This window comes from Bos grunniens, chromosome 15 (assembly GCF_055505025.1).
Source record: "Bos grunniens cultivar Pamir isolate PY7600 chromosome 15, Bosgru_T2T1.0, whole genome shotgun sequence".
Classification (NCBI taxonomy): domain Eukaryota; kingdom Metazoa; phylum Chordata; class Mammalia; order Artiodactyla; family Bovidae; genus Bos; species Bos grunniens.
The window spans coordinates 78,118,498-78,133,545 of NC_141179.1; the positions used below are offsets into that span (position 1 = coordinate 78,118,498).

At 41.2% G+C, this 15,048-nt stretch overlaps 1 protein-coding gene across 2 annotated transcripts in view; it reads right to left on the reverse strand.

Moving 5' to 3' along the window:
* The window catches only part of NUP160 (nucleoporin 160), a 44,056-nt gene that overhangs the window by 20,736 nt on the left and 8,272 nt on the right, over window positions 1-15,048 (reverse strand). For both annotated transcript variants that reach the window (XM_086341654.1, XM_086341655.1), the window contains exons 6-13: window positions 14,641-14,755; window positions 13,802-13,960; window positions 7,068-7,145; window positions 6,695-6,792; window positions 4,223-4,307; window positions 2,656-2,724; window positions 960-1,043; window positions 487-657 (exon numbers count right to left, since the gene is read on the reverse strand). In XM_086341654.1, the coding sequence (XP_086197780.1) occupies window positions 487-657; window positions 960-1,043; window positions 2,656-2,724; window positions 4,223-4,307; window positions 6,695-6,792; window positions 7,068-7,145; window positions 13,802-13,960; window positions 14,641-14,755 (859 nt within the window). The remainder of the gene's footprint in view (window positions 1-486; window positions 658-959; window positions 1,044-2,655; window positions 2,725-4,222; window positions 4,308-6,694; window positions 6,793-7,067; window positions 7,146-13,801; window positions 13,961-14,640; window positions 14,756-15,048) is intronic.

Below are 15,048 nucleotides of genomic sequence, written 5' to 3' on the forward strand. Positions count from 1 at the left end.
AAGGAAGAAAAATTCTAGGCACAACTAGTAAAATCTGAATATAAACCAATATCAAACTGCCTGATCTTTAAATTGTGCTGCAGTTATGAAAGAATGCTGCTGTGCTTAGGTACACGCTAAAATGTGTCAGGACCAAGGGGCATGATATTTACAACTAACTCTCAAGTGGCTCAAGAGGAAAAGTAAATGAAAGTTAATAAATGGTGAATCTGGGTGAAGGGGATTTAGAAGTGCTTTATGCTATTCTCATAACTTTCAAATTAGGAATCACTTCAATGTAACAGGTGAACAAGATGCAGAAAAGTGTAAATAGTGCAGAAGACTATTTAAACACAAATTAACCATAATTCTGAGGTTGCCCTCCCCCCCTCAAGAGAAAACCCACCAAAGTCCTAAAAGCTAATTCCAGTATACAACAGACACTGCACTCTGAAAGACCCACTGAACAGCCCACAGGAGTTCTTCCGTGTGTTTCTGCTCTCTTACTTTCTTCAACAGGCACACCATGCTTGTGTGTGGATTCAAATGCAGGGCAAGAGGATGGGAAAGGGCTTCCTGATACTGAAGACAGCAGGCATAGAACTTGCACCAGAATTCCTGCTGTAAACTTCGGAACTCCTCCTGGGAGAATTCATACTCGGTTACACTTCCTTGGAGCTGGCAAAGACAAAAAAAAGAAAAAAGAAACTCTTGATACCATTTGGGATATTTTCTTTCACCAAACATAAATGTTTAATATCATTTTATTAAACTATAGGGAAGTGAATATTCCTTAAACTATAGGAAAGTATATATGCCATAGCCTCCGTAAATATGTATCTAATTCTTTAATTAAAAGGTCTAGAATTTTATATTTCTTAGCAACAAGGTCCAATGAACAATTTGAACAATTTCTTGGTACCAATCTGCCCCACAGTGAGATGAAAGAAATTGTCTTTCTTTCTTTAATCAAACCTCACCTCACTTTCAACAGCTAAAGTAACTTCTTTCTTTAGTTCCATCCAGGAAAGATCTAAATTCCTCTCAGTTCCTCGACAGAAAATCTGAAAAGAGACACAAAGAGACACTTTAGAGTGCCACATAATACTAAAAACTAAATGAAAAATACTCCAGAAGACGCTAAGGCAATATATAACAATACACTAGACGCTGGACATGCCTGAAATAACACATTTACTCTTAACATTGTGCAAATAATTTCTAATTGTGAGATCACAGCAAATTGAAATAGTTTATATAGTCCAGGATAAACTATAAAAACTCATGAGCCTGCAAGAATTATAATAGGGTACATTTGGGTCATTACAAAAAACAAAAGGAAACATAACATCTACTGTTCAGCTGGAAGGAAGATGATGCCAAATATATACATCCTGACAGGCGCAAAGGTGAGCGAGAGTAGTGCTGGAGGTAGGTCACTCTACTGGGAAAGACTCTCCTAAAGTAAAGCTTGTGATCGGTGCCTTACTAATTATTCAGGATCTCAGTCTGCAAGAGACACCATGAGAAATCGTACATTGATTACCATTAACAGGAAGTGCTGATGAGATGAAAGAAATAATGCCTTAGAAGTAAGTGATTGTGTCATCCTGGAGTTTTATTAGAAAAAAGAAAACACAGAACAGCCAGATATTCAAGAATGTACCCAGAAGAAAAGTCAAGGATCTGGAAACCACATCACCTGGGAGCAAGTTAAGGGACTGGGTGTACTGAGCCTGGAGAAAGATAACACGGAAAACGCTTAAAATACTTGACGAGCTGCTTTATAGAAAAGAGCCATGTTCTGTGAAGTTCACAAAGAAAGATGCCACCTAAATGATGCAGGATTAAATCTGATCTAATACCAGGATGGACTTTTCTTTGGCTGTACCACGTGGCTTGTGGGATTTTAGTTCCCCAAACAGGGACTGAACCTGGGCCCCCAGAGTGAAGGTGTCGAGTCCTAACCACAGAACTGCCAGGGAATACCCTGGGATAAACTTTCAGATGGCACAGTTCTGAATGATAAGTCACACAGGAGGAGCTGAGATACTTGTCACTGGAGGCAGAGACAATTAGAAGCTGACTACCTATCTGTCAGAGAAGCCTCAGAAGGTATTTCTGCTTTGTGTGGGAGGTCAGATCAGGAGATTCTAAGGGATTTTTTAATTCTGTGAGTGATTATTTCAAATTCATGAAGCTAAGTGGCAATTTAATGAAGTCTAAGTGACTTGCATCTCTTATACCCTATAACTTTGAAGCTTAGATTTTTTTTTTAAGAGTTTTCTTAAACCCGAACCAAGTCAGACCTTTGCTGTACTAACAAAAGGGTAAAAAACTGTACCAGCAAACCTATCCAAGAAAACATTTAAAATTTCTTTCTAGTATAGAGAGTATTTACAGTGTAGTAGGTATGTTTTTACAATGGTACAAGTTTCTTCTTTACTATCAGTGGGAAAGTGCCCTCAATCCTCTCTCCACACTGGGACTCTTGGTATTCTTACGGAAAGAACAGTAAAAAAAATTACAACAGTATTTATAAACGCCTGTATGTACGATCGCAAAACTATGTTGGGGTTAGTACGTGCAAAACAACAAAAATTAACAGTAATCATTAACTACATAATGATCGCAATAGGAGAGTCTTAGATCAACACGAAATATTTTTTCACTGACCTGTAAAGCTTTACATAAAGCTGCATTAATGAATCGCCCTGGTGTAAAAAGACTCTGCAAATACATCTCCTGTTAGAACATGGAAGCAAGAATTAGCATCATTCTAAAAAAGATAAAATTTGGAAAAATTTGAATGAGGAATCCAACACATTAAAATCAAAGTCTGCATTTCTACTATGTGAATGTAGAAATTCTGCCCTCTGCACAGAGCAGAGGGGCGGAGCAGTCATATATTTTCACACTGAGCGAAGCCTCTAGCATTCTGAACCAACTGGATGTACTACACTGAGAATGCTGTGTTCCTTCGGAGCACTTCAGTGGGTCAGCTTGTCAAACGCCAATCTTAAAAGGGAAGAGTTCTTATCTAGGTTATTAGTCATAAACACCAGTAAGAGAACAATTAAACTAAGCTGGTTTCTACACCATCCACAAAAGGCCTCATTTATGGTTCACATATAAAAAGGAAAGGAACCAATAAGAACAGGCATTATATACATAAAAAACAAACAAGCGAAACTGCAATAAGCTCTAACAAGTGGGGACATGAAGTAGGGAGAACAAAATGGAAAGTCTCATATTGTCTAATTATTTTGATCAAATTTTATAAACCAGATTTGCCAATAAGCAGCAAATTTGGTTGACCTTCATTCAAATTTCCTTCCTTCCACTGAGGTTCTGAGGGACATTTATAAAATGACCAAAATGGAGAAAAACAAGAACTTTTAAAAATCAGCATGTGATTTTGACTTCTAGATCAAAGTTAAATGCCAATAAACTCTTTGGATTAAAAATAGAGCAATATTCAATTTCAGATACTCAAAATGGGTTTCCCAATCTTACAAAGAGTTAATGTCTCAGACCCAGAGCCCATAATCTTTAAGTTCATTTTAACAGTAAAGAATCAAGTTTTTTCGTTTACCTTGAGGATGTCCCTGAAACACAGGCAGCGTGGCCTGTTTTGTTCTCTACTGCATTGCCTTTTAAAGTTGTGTTCTTCATAGCATATACCTCTATCAGAATTTATTTTGTTTCTAGTTTTTATGCATCTATTCACACGGTTAGTATAGTGGACACCCATGGTCTGTGCCTGCCCAGAATCCATTTCCCTTTCTTTTACTAACAAACCCCTTATCTTTCTCTGAAGAATCACTCCTCCTACACCCACACCCAACTGAACTTCACCCTCCACAATAAGAAGGTCCAGGCTGGACATGTTTCTCATGCCAAGCCAGAATATTCTATTCCTTCTGATCAGAATGACCATGCCAGGCCAGGGTCAACTCCATGACCTAGAACAGAAGCGCTCTGCCCAACAATAAACCCAAAAAGGAGGGAAGCAGAATAGAGACAAAGGAGAGATGAAGCCCTAAAGGCATTATTCCAGCCATGGCTGAAACCAGGTAACTCTGAACTTCTCAGCAGCACAAGCCAATATGTTCAGCTTAAGGCAGTTTGAGGTGGGTTTCTTTCATCTGCAGCTTAAAGAGTTCTGCTAATACAACTGGTTCTTCTCAAACTGATGATCAGGGTAAATCATCTCCTTATATAAAACTTCAGTGTTGCTTACTCTGGGGTCTTGATCATCTCTGATGACGATTTCTTCCTCTGGCAGAGGCTGCATAAAAACTGGACTCCACTGACCTGCAACATTACTAGAGAGAGAAAAAAGTCCATCAGTCTACGTAAAGATGATGAATAAAAATGAAGCTTACGCGGTTAGCAGTATGTGGGCAGGAAGGGTCCCGCTGCTGAGCTCTGCAACTACTGCTTGATCAATTCTATTTTTTTCTGGCTGCAGCAGGCAACATGTGGAATTTCCCTGACCAGGGATGAACCCATGCACCCTGCAATGACAGCATGAAATCTTAACCACTGGACCACCAGGAAGTCCTAGATCAATTCTATTTAAAATAGTTTCCAAAAAGAGAAACATATTCATAGCAGAGTCTGGATTATAGAGGTGTTCTTACTTCTCTTAATAGGCATCTTCCTGAATTAAAACTCTAAACACAAATCTACAAATAATAGCCAACTTTCATTCTACACTTACCATATGCTACACCTTCTGCAGGGTAATTCTGGATATACCTCATGTGTGTGCTTAGTCGCTCAGTCGTGTCCAACTCTTTGTGACCCCATGAACTGTAGCCTGCCAGGCTCCTCTGTCCGTGGGGATTCTTCAGGCCAGGATACTGGAGAGGGTAGCCTTTCCCTTCCCCAGGGGATCTTCCCAACCCAGGGATTGAACCCAGGTCTCCGGCATTGCAGGTGGATTCTTTACCATCTGAGCCACCAGGGATGTCCAAGAATACTGGAGTGGGTAGCCTATCCCTTCCCCAGGGGACGTTCCCAACTCAGGTCAAACTGAGGTCTCCTGCATTGAAGGCGAATTCTTTATCAGCTGAGCTACCAGGGAATCCCACACTTCATTTATACCTTATGATAATTCTTGGAAGGATACACTGCCCTCATTTTAAGATGTCGAAAGTGAGGTTTAGGGTATCTCACAGCTAGTAAGTTGGAGAACCAGATTTCAAACTCACCCGACACTGGATTCTTTGCTTTTTTAACCCACTCTGCCTGAATGCCATCTATGAGGAGTACGCTCTATTTTCTGAGGTGTGGTTCAGGGTCAACCTGGGGGCAACCACTCCTAGAATTCTTATCTAGAATATGGGTTTCATGAGGGACCCCTCGGGTACAATTATAGTTGACTCTTGAACAACATGGGGGATTTACAGGTGCTGACCCCCAAAAACCCAGGTATAGCTTATTCAAGCAACTGTAGATCCAACAGTAAGTACTATGAAAAAAATCGATGTATTGAGTGGACCCCACAGTTCAAAATCCATGCTGTTCAAGGGTCAACTGTAGTTCCAGGAGCATCAAAATAGGATCCAGGGAATCCTTCAGATGTTTCAGGAATTACACAAGTGTCTGACTCAAAACTGGTTCTTAAATGGGTTTTGTAACTGTTAAAAATCTTAAAATGAATATCATGTAAATAAAAATAACAGATATACCAAACATATCTAATATTAGAGATTATCAACATGTTAAATTGTGTTATAATTTTATATTCATAAAATACTGGTTTTGTTATATATACTGGAGTTCATTATCTTCGGAGGGGGGAAAAAAAAGGGTTTCCTGTTTAAAAAACAAAGTTTGAGAAGCACTGTTGTAGAATCTACTTTTTATCTTAGGGTGAGGACACTGAGACTTCAAAGGCGCTGCAGTGACTCTTGGAAGTTGTAGGTATCAGAAACGGCCTTTGCTTAAAAACAAAGGAAATGTGCAGATTACAAGTATTGGGGACCTTTCTCGCTCCCCAGCCTTCCTGGAGGCTGCCCTTGGCTGGGGGCATCCTGCATGTAAGGCAGGAAGACCATGAACATGAAAAAGTCGCTGGAGTTGCTCAACTCTAGGCTCCAACCCGTCATGAAAAGTGGAAAGTAGGTGCTGGGGTACGAGCAAACGCTGAAAACGATCAGACAAGGCAAAGCGAAACTGGCCATCCTTGCCAAGCACCCAGCCTCGGGGAAATGTGAAGTACAGTATTAGGCCATATTAGCTCGAACAGGCCTCCATCGCTATAGGAGTATTAACATGGAACTGGCAGAGCACGTGGAAAATACGAGAACTTGTACACTGGCTGTCACGGGTGCAGGGGAACGGGTCGTGCCAGAACAGGCTGGTAAAAAGTCAATCATGTACAACTTTTAATAAAACCACCCAGAGCTTGTTTGAAAAACAAACAAAAAAAGAAGTATTTTGGATATGTGCTGTCTCTCCCAATAAATATGGTATATATGCATATTTTTTTGTGTCATTCCAACTCTAAGAATCCTTTTTTTGTCCTAAAACCGTTAAGGTAAGAATGCAAAATGAAACAGAAGGTATGTCAGAAAACAGGCAAACCCAGGGTTGAATCCTTTAAATGCACACATTTGACTTTTGTCCTACACAAGGAGCTCCCTTCTTTTCTGAGTGTGACTGCCTGGGGCAAGGCAGGAGGACAGAGGAGAGGGACCCCTACTGTTCAAAGTTGATGTATTTCACAGCTGTCTGGTTCTCAGCGTCGTGCCACAGGGCCCAGATATCCGTGGAGGTTAAGGCAAAGTCAATCAGTGTCTCCTGGAAAGAAATGTAGGGAGGAAACAAACAAAAAGAGGTTAAAATAAGACCGAAAAGGTACTACTTTATGGTGAGTTACACTTATAAGCAGGAGACGTAAAAACATGAAAACTGAAGATGGTGCCGTGTGAACCGGGTGAAACCCAAATCAAATTTCGTGTGGACGAAGTTTCACTAAATATTCCACTTTAAGATTATAATCCCATCACAACAGGTAAGTTAGCCAGTACTTCTTTCCTGTACTTGTGTGATATGCAAAGCATGATTCAACCTACCTGAGAAGTGAACAGTGAGGAGATGTGATCTAGGCTATAGCGGTTATTCTCGGCGCTCACCAACTGGAAAACGCAGAACTGATAAAAAACAAGTTGCTAAGTTAATACTTGAAATAACCAACATGCCATTTTTCTAAGGAAGCAAGACTTATTAGCGTTCAAAAACTTATTTTTAAAAAATATGTGTGATAAAATATAAGTAGCACTTCTTAACTATTTTTAACTGTGCAGCTTAGTAGTATTAAGTACATTTATACTTGTGCAACCAATCTCCAAAACTTTTTTTTGTTTTTCAAAACAGAAACCCTGTATTTGTTAAATCCCCCATTCCTCCCCCCACCCCTCCCACTGCCCAGCTCTGGGCAACCAGCATCCTATCTATCTCTAGGATCTTGACTCCTCGACATAATGGTACCTGTCTTTTAGGGTCTGTGTTTTCACTTAGGACAATATCCTCAAGGTTTACCCACGCTGCAGCATGTGTCGATTTCTTTCCTCTTAAAGTTGAATCATATTCCGTTTTATGTAAACACCACATCTTGTTCATCCACTCAGTCATCGATGGAGACTTAGGTTGCTTCCATTTTATGGCTATTGGGAATATTGTTGCTAATAATGTGGGTGTACAAATATCAAGACCCTACTTTGAATTCTTTTGGGTATATATCCAGAAGAGGAATTGCTTGATCATACGGAAATTGAAGAGTTGCCAAGCTGTACCCCATAGTGGCTGTAGCATTTTACATCCCCACCGGTAATGCAAAAGGGTTCCAATGTCTCCACATCCTCCTAACACTTGATATTTACTAATCCCCACTGCCATGGTAGCTATCCTTGGGTATGAAGTGGAATCTACGGTCAGAAACCTATTTTTAATGCTTTTACCAAAAATAATTTAAAACATACACATGATAAAAATCAACTCAAGTCAATCCTCACTACAAAAACCTACAAAATAATTCATGTTTCATATTTAACTCTACTGCCAAAACAAAAAAGATGTCAAACTCAAAAATAATATTTAATGAACATTATTTTAAATAATTTTTTTACAAAGAAAATATACGATAAACTAATAAGAGCCATGAAGATTCTATCCTGGTAACATAAGCAACTGTTCACAAGAAGCTTTAAAAAAAATACAGTGATTCCCTTTGAGAGAAAAATAGACTGGTATGAAGCATGAGAAAAATATGTAGTGGTCACATTCATTCCCGCCTCCAGCTACATTTCACAAGCTACATATCTCAAAGCACTACTGAGACATGAATCAACTTAGTAGGTCTCATCCAGCATTTAAGAGAAAAAAAAAGATTAAGAGTTTATCGGCTGATCACCCATGGTGAACACTTTCATGAAAACCGTTTTCTGTTACATGTCCATTGCCACATAAGGGTGTCCAGAGGGCAACGTAAACTATTTGTTGTATCTTCCAGCCAAAAAGTTGGAAGAATGCTGGTCTAGTGCAGCGCTTCTCAAACCACCTGTGGTAAAGGAACGCTTTTTTTTTTCTTTCATTTTTTAACCTGCTGCAGACTAATATTCTTTTTTTTTTGGGGGGGGTGCCCCACTGGGTGGCATGTGGGAATCCTAATCCCCCGAGCGGGGAGTGAACCTGCACGCTCTGCAGGGGAACCGTGGGGTCTTAAATCGCTGGGCCGCTAGAGAGTCCCTCAGAAAGACACTTTCATGACATACAGAAACCATGAATGTCTGTGGCAACGTCAAATCACTTATGCTTCTGTTCTCTCAGTTTCTATATTTATTTTACTGCAAACTAGTAACAGTTTGTGGCCCAGGACCATTCCACAGACCACATCACAGGTCTAAGGCACTTCTGTTTGAGATTTTCATTAGTGTCCTAGATGGAAACTATTATTGTTATTATGTAGTGGCTAAGTCCTGTCTGACTCTTTTTCAACCCCGTGGACTATAATCCACCAGGCTCCTCTGTCCATGGGATTTCCCAGGCAAGAATACTGGAGTGGGTTGCCATTTTTTCCTCCAGGGGATCTTCCAAACCCAAGGATCAAACCCATGTCTCCTACATTGCAGGTGGATTCTTAACCATTGAGCCCAAGGAAGCCCAGATGGAAATACATATGGCATAATATAACACCGAGGACATGATGCTGAGAATGATTAGATTAATGCACTTAACAGAATTAGTGTCCAAAGAACCAAAAGAAAACCAAGAAGAAACAAATGAAACTAACAGGGATGGATGTAAACTACTACAGAGATTAAAAAGACCAAACAGGGCTTCCTTGGTGGTCCAGTGGTTAAGAATCTGCTTTGCAATGCAAGGGACACCGGTTCGATCCCTGGTCCAGGAAGATCCTAGAGGCCTCTGATCAATGGCGACTGTGCTCCACGACAAGAGACGCCATCGCCACAAGAAGCCCACGCATCTGAACCAAGAACGGCCCCAACTCACCCCAGCTAAAAGAAAGCTGTTGTGCAGCAACAAAGACCCACCGCAACCAACAAATAAGTCTGTAAAAAACAACACCAAACTTCAAATGTGCAGGTTAGGGAGAAAAAAACATTCTGAAGAGCAGTTTTTGTTTAGAAAAAGAAAAAAAAAAAAAGACCTCAACTTCATTATACTCTGAACAGGCACACCAGCATTACATGGCTGCTAAAAATGAAGTGTATCTGATTTTAGGCTTCATTAATAGAACCTTAATGCTTAAACCAAAGGAGGTAGTAGCTCTGCTCACTTTGACCCTAATCCTAGAATAACACATCCAATCTCAGTGTAATCTTTAGAGCAGAGATTCTCAAAATGTGGTCCACAGACACCTGGAGGTCCCCGAGACTAATCTCAGGGGGTCAGTGAGGTCAAAACTCTTCACAGTAATTCTACATCATTTGCCCTTTTCATCGTGTTAATATTTGCACTGATTATGCAAAAAAGCAAGAGTGGGTGACATTACTGATCTCCTAATGTCACAGTGGCACCAACCTGAATACTCTTTCATGATAAAAATTCAACAAGCTAGGAATAGACAGGAACTTCCTCAACACAAAAAATACACAGCTAACATCATACTCAGTGGTGAAACACCCGAAGCTTTCTCTCTTAAACTGGGAATAAGACAAGGGTGTCAACTCTTGTCACTTCTATCCAACACTATACTGGAGGATCTGTTCAAGGAAATTAAGACAAAAAAAGAAAAGGCACATAAATTGGAAAGGAAGTAATAAAACTATCTTTATTTGCAGATGTTGCCGTCCTATAAATAGGAAGTCCCAAGGATTCCACTATAACACTACTAGAACTAAAAAGAGTTCAGTATATATAAAATCAATATAAAAAAGTGAATTATATTTCTATAAACCTGCAATGAGGAACCTGAAATGAAGATAACTTCACTTACAATAGTATCAAAAGGAATAAAATACATAGGAATAAGTTGATTAAAAAACCCCTACAAAACCTGTATCATGAAAACTATAAAACATTAAATGGAAAAGCATCCCATGTTGATGAAGCAGAAACCTTAATACTGCTAAGATGGCGATGCTTTTCAGTATGATCTAGAGTTAACAAATCGCTATCAGAGTCTGCAAAGTAGCAATGAACATACATGTCGGTCTCTGGCTCCTGACACGGAGCTCCTAAAACACCTGCAATCTTCTGAGTGGTGACAGAGGTGCTAGGAGCATCTTTTGTTATAGTAGCTGGTCTTTGACCCTGGTTCCTGGCACAGACTCCTAAATCCCTGTGCATTTCCTGAGTGACAGGAACACCTTTTGCTCCAAGAGCTGACTCCTGGGTAGCTTCAGGATGGCAACTGGTCACCAGAAAGAGGAAGCCTGAATAGAATCTTGCAACTTTCAGCCCAGACCCCTATTTTCTAGAAAGGGAAGAAAGGCCACTGGCTTAATAATCCATCATGCCTATGTGATGAAGCCTCCTTAAAAACCCCTATCCCTATGGGATGTGGGGAGCGCCCAGGCTGGGGAACACATCCATGTGCCGGGACGGTGGTGCGCCTCAATGCCTCGAGACCCTTCTGGACCTTGCCCTACCTACATCTTCAGCATTTATTGTATAATAAAGCAGTAACTGCGAGTGTTGCCCTGAGTTCTGTGGGCCATTCTAACAAATTTCTGAGCCCAGGGAGAGGGTGGCATGAATCAAGAACCCACGGACTAATGACTTCTCTTGTGGTCCAGTGGTTGAGACTCTGAGCTTCCAGTGCAGGAGGCATGGGTTTGATCCCTGGTCAAGGAACTAAGACTCTGCTCGCGAGGCAGCTTGGCCAAAAAGGTAAAAAATGAAACAAAAAAAGAACCCAAGGGGCTAAGAAGAGTCTCTGTATCAGGCAGCAGCCTGGCTTCGGGCAATGAGCATGAGCAGGGAGAGGGGGCGTCCACCTATGTGGAAGGCCTGGGGCAGGGTGGAAACTCACGCAGGGCGAGGAGGGTTCACACAGAGAGACAGCCCACGCTGGAGACTAGAGCCCAAGGAGGCGAGGAGGGCGTCCACTGCACGGGGGTGGACCAGCGCAGTGTCAGTGCCGAGGGGGTGCGGAGGGCATCCACATGAAAGGGCACCCTGGAGAGGGATCGCTCTTGTTTAGTCGCTCAGTCGTGCCTGACTCATGGACTGCAGCACGCTGGGCTTCTCTGTCCTTCACTGTCTCCTGGAGTTTGCTGATGGTCTGGGACCCCAGAGCCCAACGGGAGTGAGGAGGGGACCCAGACAGATCAGCACCCAGCATGGGGATCAGAGCTCCAGTGGAGGGAGGACGACAAACCCGACCTCGCTGGGATGCCACTAGGATTAAATGGATGGTATGTGTGGTGTGTGAGTCCAGAGGAAGCACACAGTCCAAGGATTTGCTGTTAATGTACATAAAGGGCCCGGCACTGTGCCAAACACAATATCCAACAATCTATTTATTTGGCTGTGCCATAGGGCTTAGTTCTTGTTGCTCTCTGCCATAAGGGTGGTGTCATCTGCACATCTGAGGTTACTGATATTTCTCCCAGCAATCCTGATTCCAGCTTGGGCTTCATCCAGCCCAGTGTTTCTCATGATGTACTCTGCATATAAGTTAAATAAGCAGGGTGACAATATACAGCCTTGACGCACTCCTTTCCCGATTTGGTTCATTTGGACCAGTTCCAAATGAAACTGTTGTTCCATGTCCAGTTCTAACTGTTGTTTCTTGACCTGCATACAGATCTCTTAGGAGGCAGGTAAGGTAGTCTGGTATTCCCATCTTTTAAAGAATTTTCCACAGTCTGTTGTGATCCACACAGTCAAAGGCTTCAGTATAGTCAATAAAACAGAAGTAGACGGTTTTTTTTGGAACTCTCTTGCTTTTTCTATGAACCAATGGATGCTGGCAATTTGATCTCTGGTTCCTCTGTCTTTTTTAAAACCAGCCTGAACATCTGGAATTTCATGGTTCATGTACTGCTGAAGCCTGGCTTGGAGAATTTTCAGCATTACTTTACTAGCGTGTGAGATGAATGCAATTGTGTGGTAGTTTGAGCATTCTTTGGCATTGCCTTTCTTAGGGATTGGAACCAAAACCGACTTTTTCCAGTCCTATGGCCACTGCTGAGTTTTCCAAATTTGCTGGCATATTGAGTGCAGCACTTTCACATCGTCATCTTTTATGATTTGAAATAGCTCAGCTATTTCAACACCTCCACTAGCTTTGTTTATAGTGATGCTTCCTAAGGCCCATTTGACTTTGCATTCCAGGATGTCTGGCTCTAGGGAGTGATCACACCCTTGTGATTATCTGGGTCATGAAGATCTTTTTTGTACAGTTCTTCTGTGTATTCTTGCCAGCTTTTCTTAATATCTTCTGCTTCTGTTAGGTCCATACAGTTTCTGTCCATTATTGTGCCCATGTTTGCATGAAATGCTCCCTTGGTATGTCTAATCTTCTTGAAGAGATCTCTCATCTTCCCTATTCTATCGTTTTCCTCTATTTCTTTGCATTGATCACTGAAGAAAGCTTTCTTATATCTCTCCTTGCTATTCTTTGGAACTCTGCATTCAAATGGTTATATCTTTCCTTTTCTCCTTTGCCTTTAGCTTCTCTTCTTTTCTCAGCTATTTGTAAGGCCTTCTCAGATGACCATTATACCACTGTATTGTATCCTGAATACCTCATCGGCATGTAACAGTTAATGTTTGAATAATGAGCAAAATTATTTCACAAAATTAACTTCTACTGCACTACTTAACAACACCTACATCCCGTTCACAACTCCATTTTCTTCACTCAGACTTTCAAACTAGCTCTTTCTTGTTTGGTTTTGGTTAACCTTTGCTTCCATGGACTTCCCTTGTGGCTCAGCTGGTAGAGAATCCGCCTGCCATGTGGGAGACCTGAGTTAGTTCCCTGTGTTGGGAAGATCCCTGGAGAAGGGAAAGGCTATCCAGTCTAGTATTCTGGCCTAGAGAATTCCATGGACTGTACAGTCCACGGGGTTGCAAAGAGTCAGACACGACTGAGCGCCTTTCACTTCACTTTCCTTCCACGTTCCTCTAAACTCTCTACTTCCTTTCATCCTGAATTTTCCTTTAAGATCTTTCAATTCACATAGTAGCACAAAAAGTGGAAACATTTTTTTGTGTGGAAACAATGCAAGATACATCTAGAGGCTGATGTGAAGAGCTGAAGAGACTCGAGTCTGCAGCTACTGCTCCACGCCAGTACACGTAGAATAACTCCATACGTGTCTTATCTGTCTCATACCTGTCCTCGCTTTGGTGCATGCAGGTATACCCCCAGGTAGAGTCCCATGGAAGGGGAATAAGCAAGTCGCAATTTGTGTCCAGTCCCAGCAGTGAGCCGGAGATCTTTATTTACGGGGACAAACTCCAGCATGTCAGCCACCATCAGGCACATTTGGTCCTGTCAAGAAAAGATTTAGTAAGTGGTATTAAAGAACATTCAAGATAGAAAAAAAACTCCTTCCCTTTTTAAAGAATGCATATCCATCACATCTAGCACCGTATGTAATTTATCTGCTGAAGGGCCCTACAGGGTTTTTTTTTTTTTTTAAAGGGTTGAGATGAAAACATTTCTTTGCTCTGATAGATAAAATCAGTAGCTGTTTCATATTCAAAGGTTGAACACTATTTTACCAACTTGCATTTTATTTTTTAAAGTTTTTATCTTAAAAAAAGGTTTTGGCCACACTGTGTGGCATGTGGGACCCTAGTTCCCCAACCCCTGCACTGGGATCAAACACGCACCCCCTGCACTGGGAGCACAGAATCTTAAACACTGGACCACCGGCAGAAGCCTCTCAACTTGCATTTCAAAACCACATTTGTCCTGAACTGAAGAGTATACTTGGTATCACTTCAACGTTTCTGTAGGACTTAATTTTCCAAAATAAAAATACAAAAATTTAGGGGAGAAGTGTATGGAAAATAAAATTAAATGAAACTGTCTGAATCTGGAAATGGCCCATCATTTCCAAAGTAAGAGATCTGATCATCTTTACGAGAGGAAACAAGACTTATTTCAATTTCTCTACAATTCGCAATCCTATTTTAACTTACAGTAACTATCAATGTAGCATTTACCTTGTAAGACCACATTCGTAGTTTATGATCTTGACAGAGAGCAAAGATGAAGGCATTGTGCTCGACACAATGCACAGCAAGGCTCAGGGGACGATCTGAAGGCCCCTGGTCACCTCTGAAAACGGAAGGCTGAGCATTAGCGTTTTACTGGTGCCAATTACCCGATCCTTAGAGTTTGCAATTTAAGAGACTAAATAAAACTTTAAATGTACAATCTTAACGGAAGGAGCAAAAGTTTCTAGGCTGGGCTGTGGCAGCACACTTTCTATCTGGCTTATGTCCGGTTACTATAGACAGAATGCAGTATTGTGTAGACCCTTCTTCTTTCCAGCATAACGTTTATTTGTCTTGGAGTCAGACTGGAAGCATTAATTGCCGCTGACCAGGGCAAAAGCTCACACTCTTGGG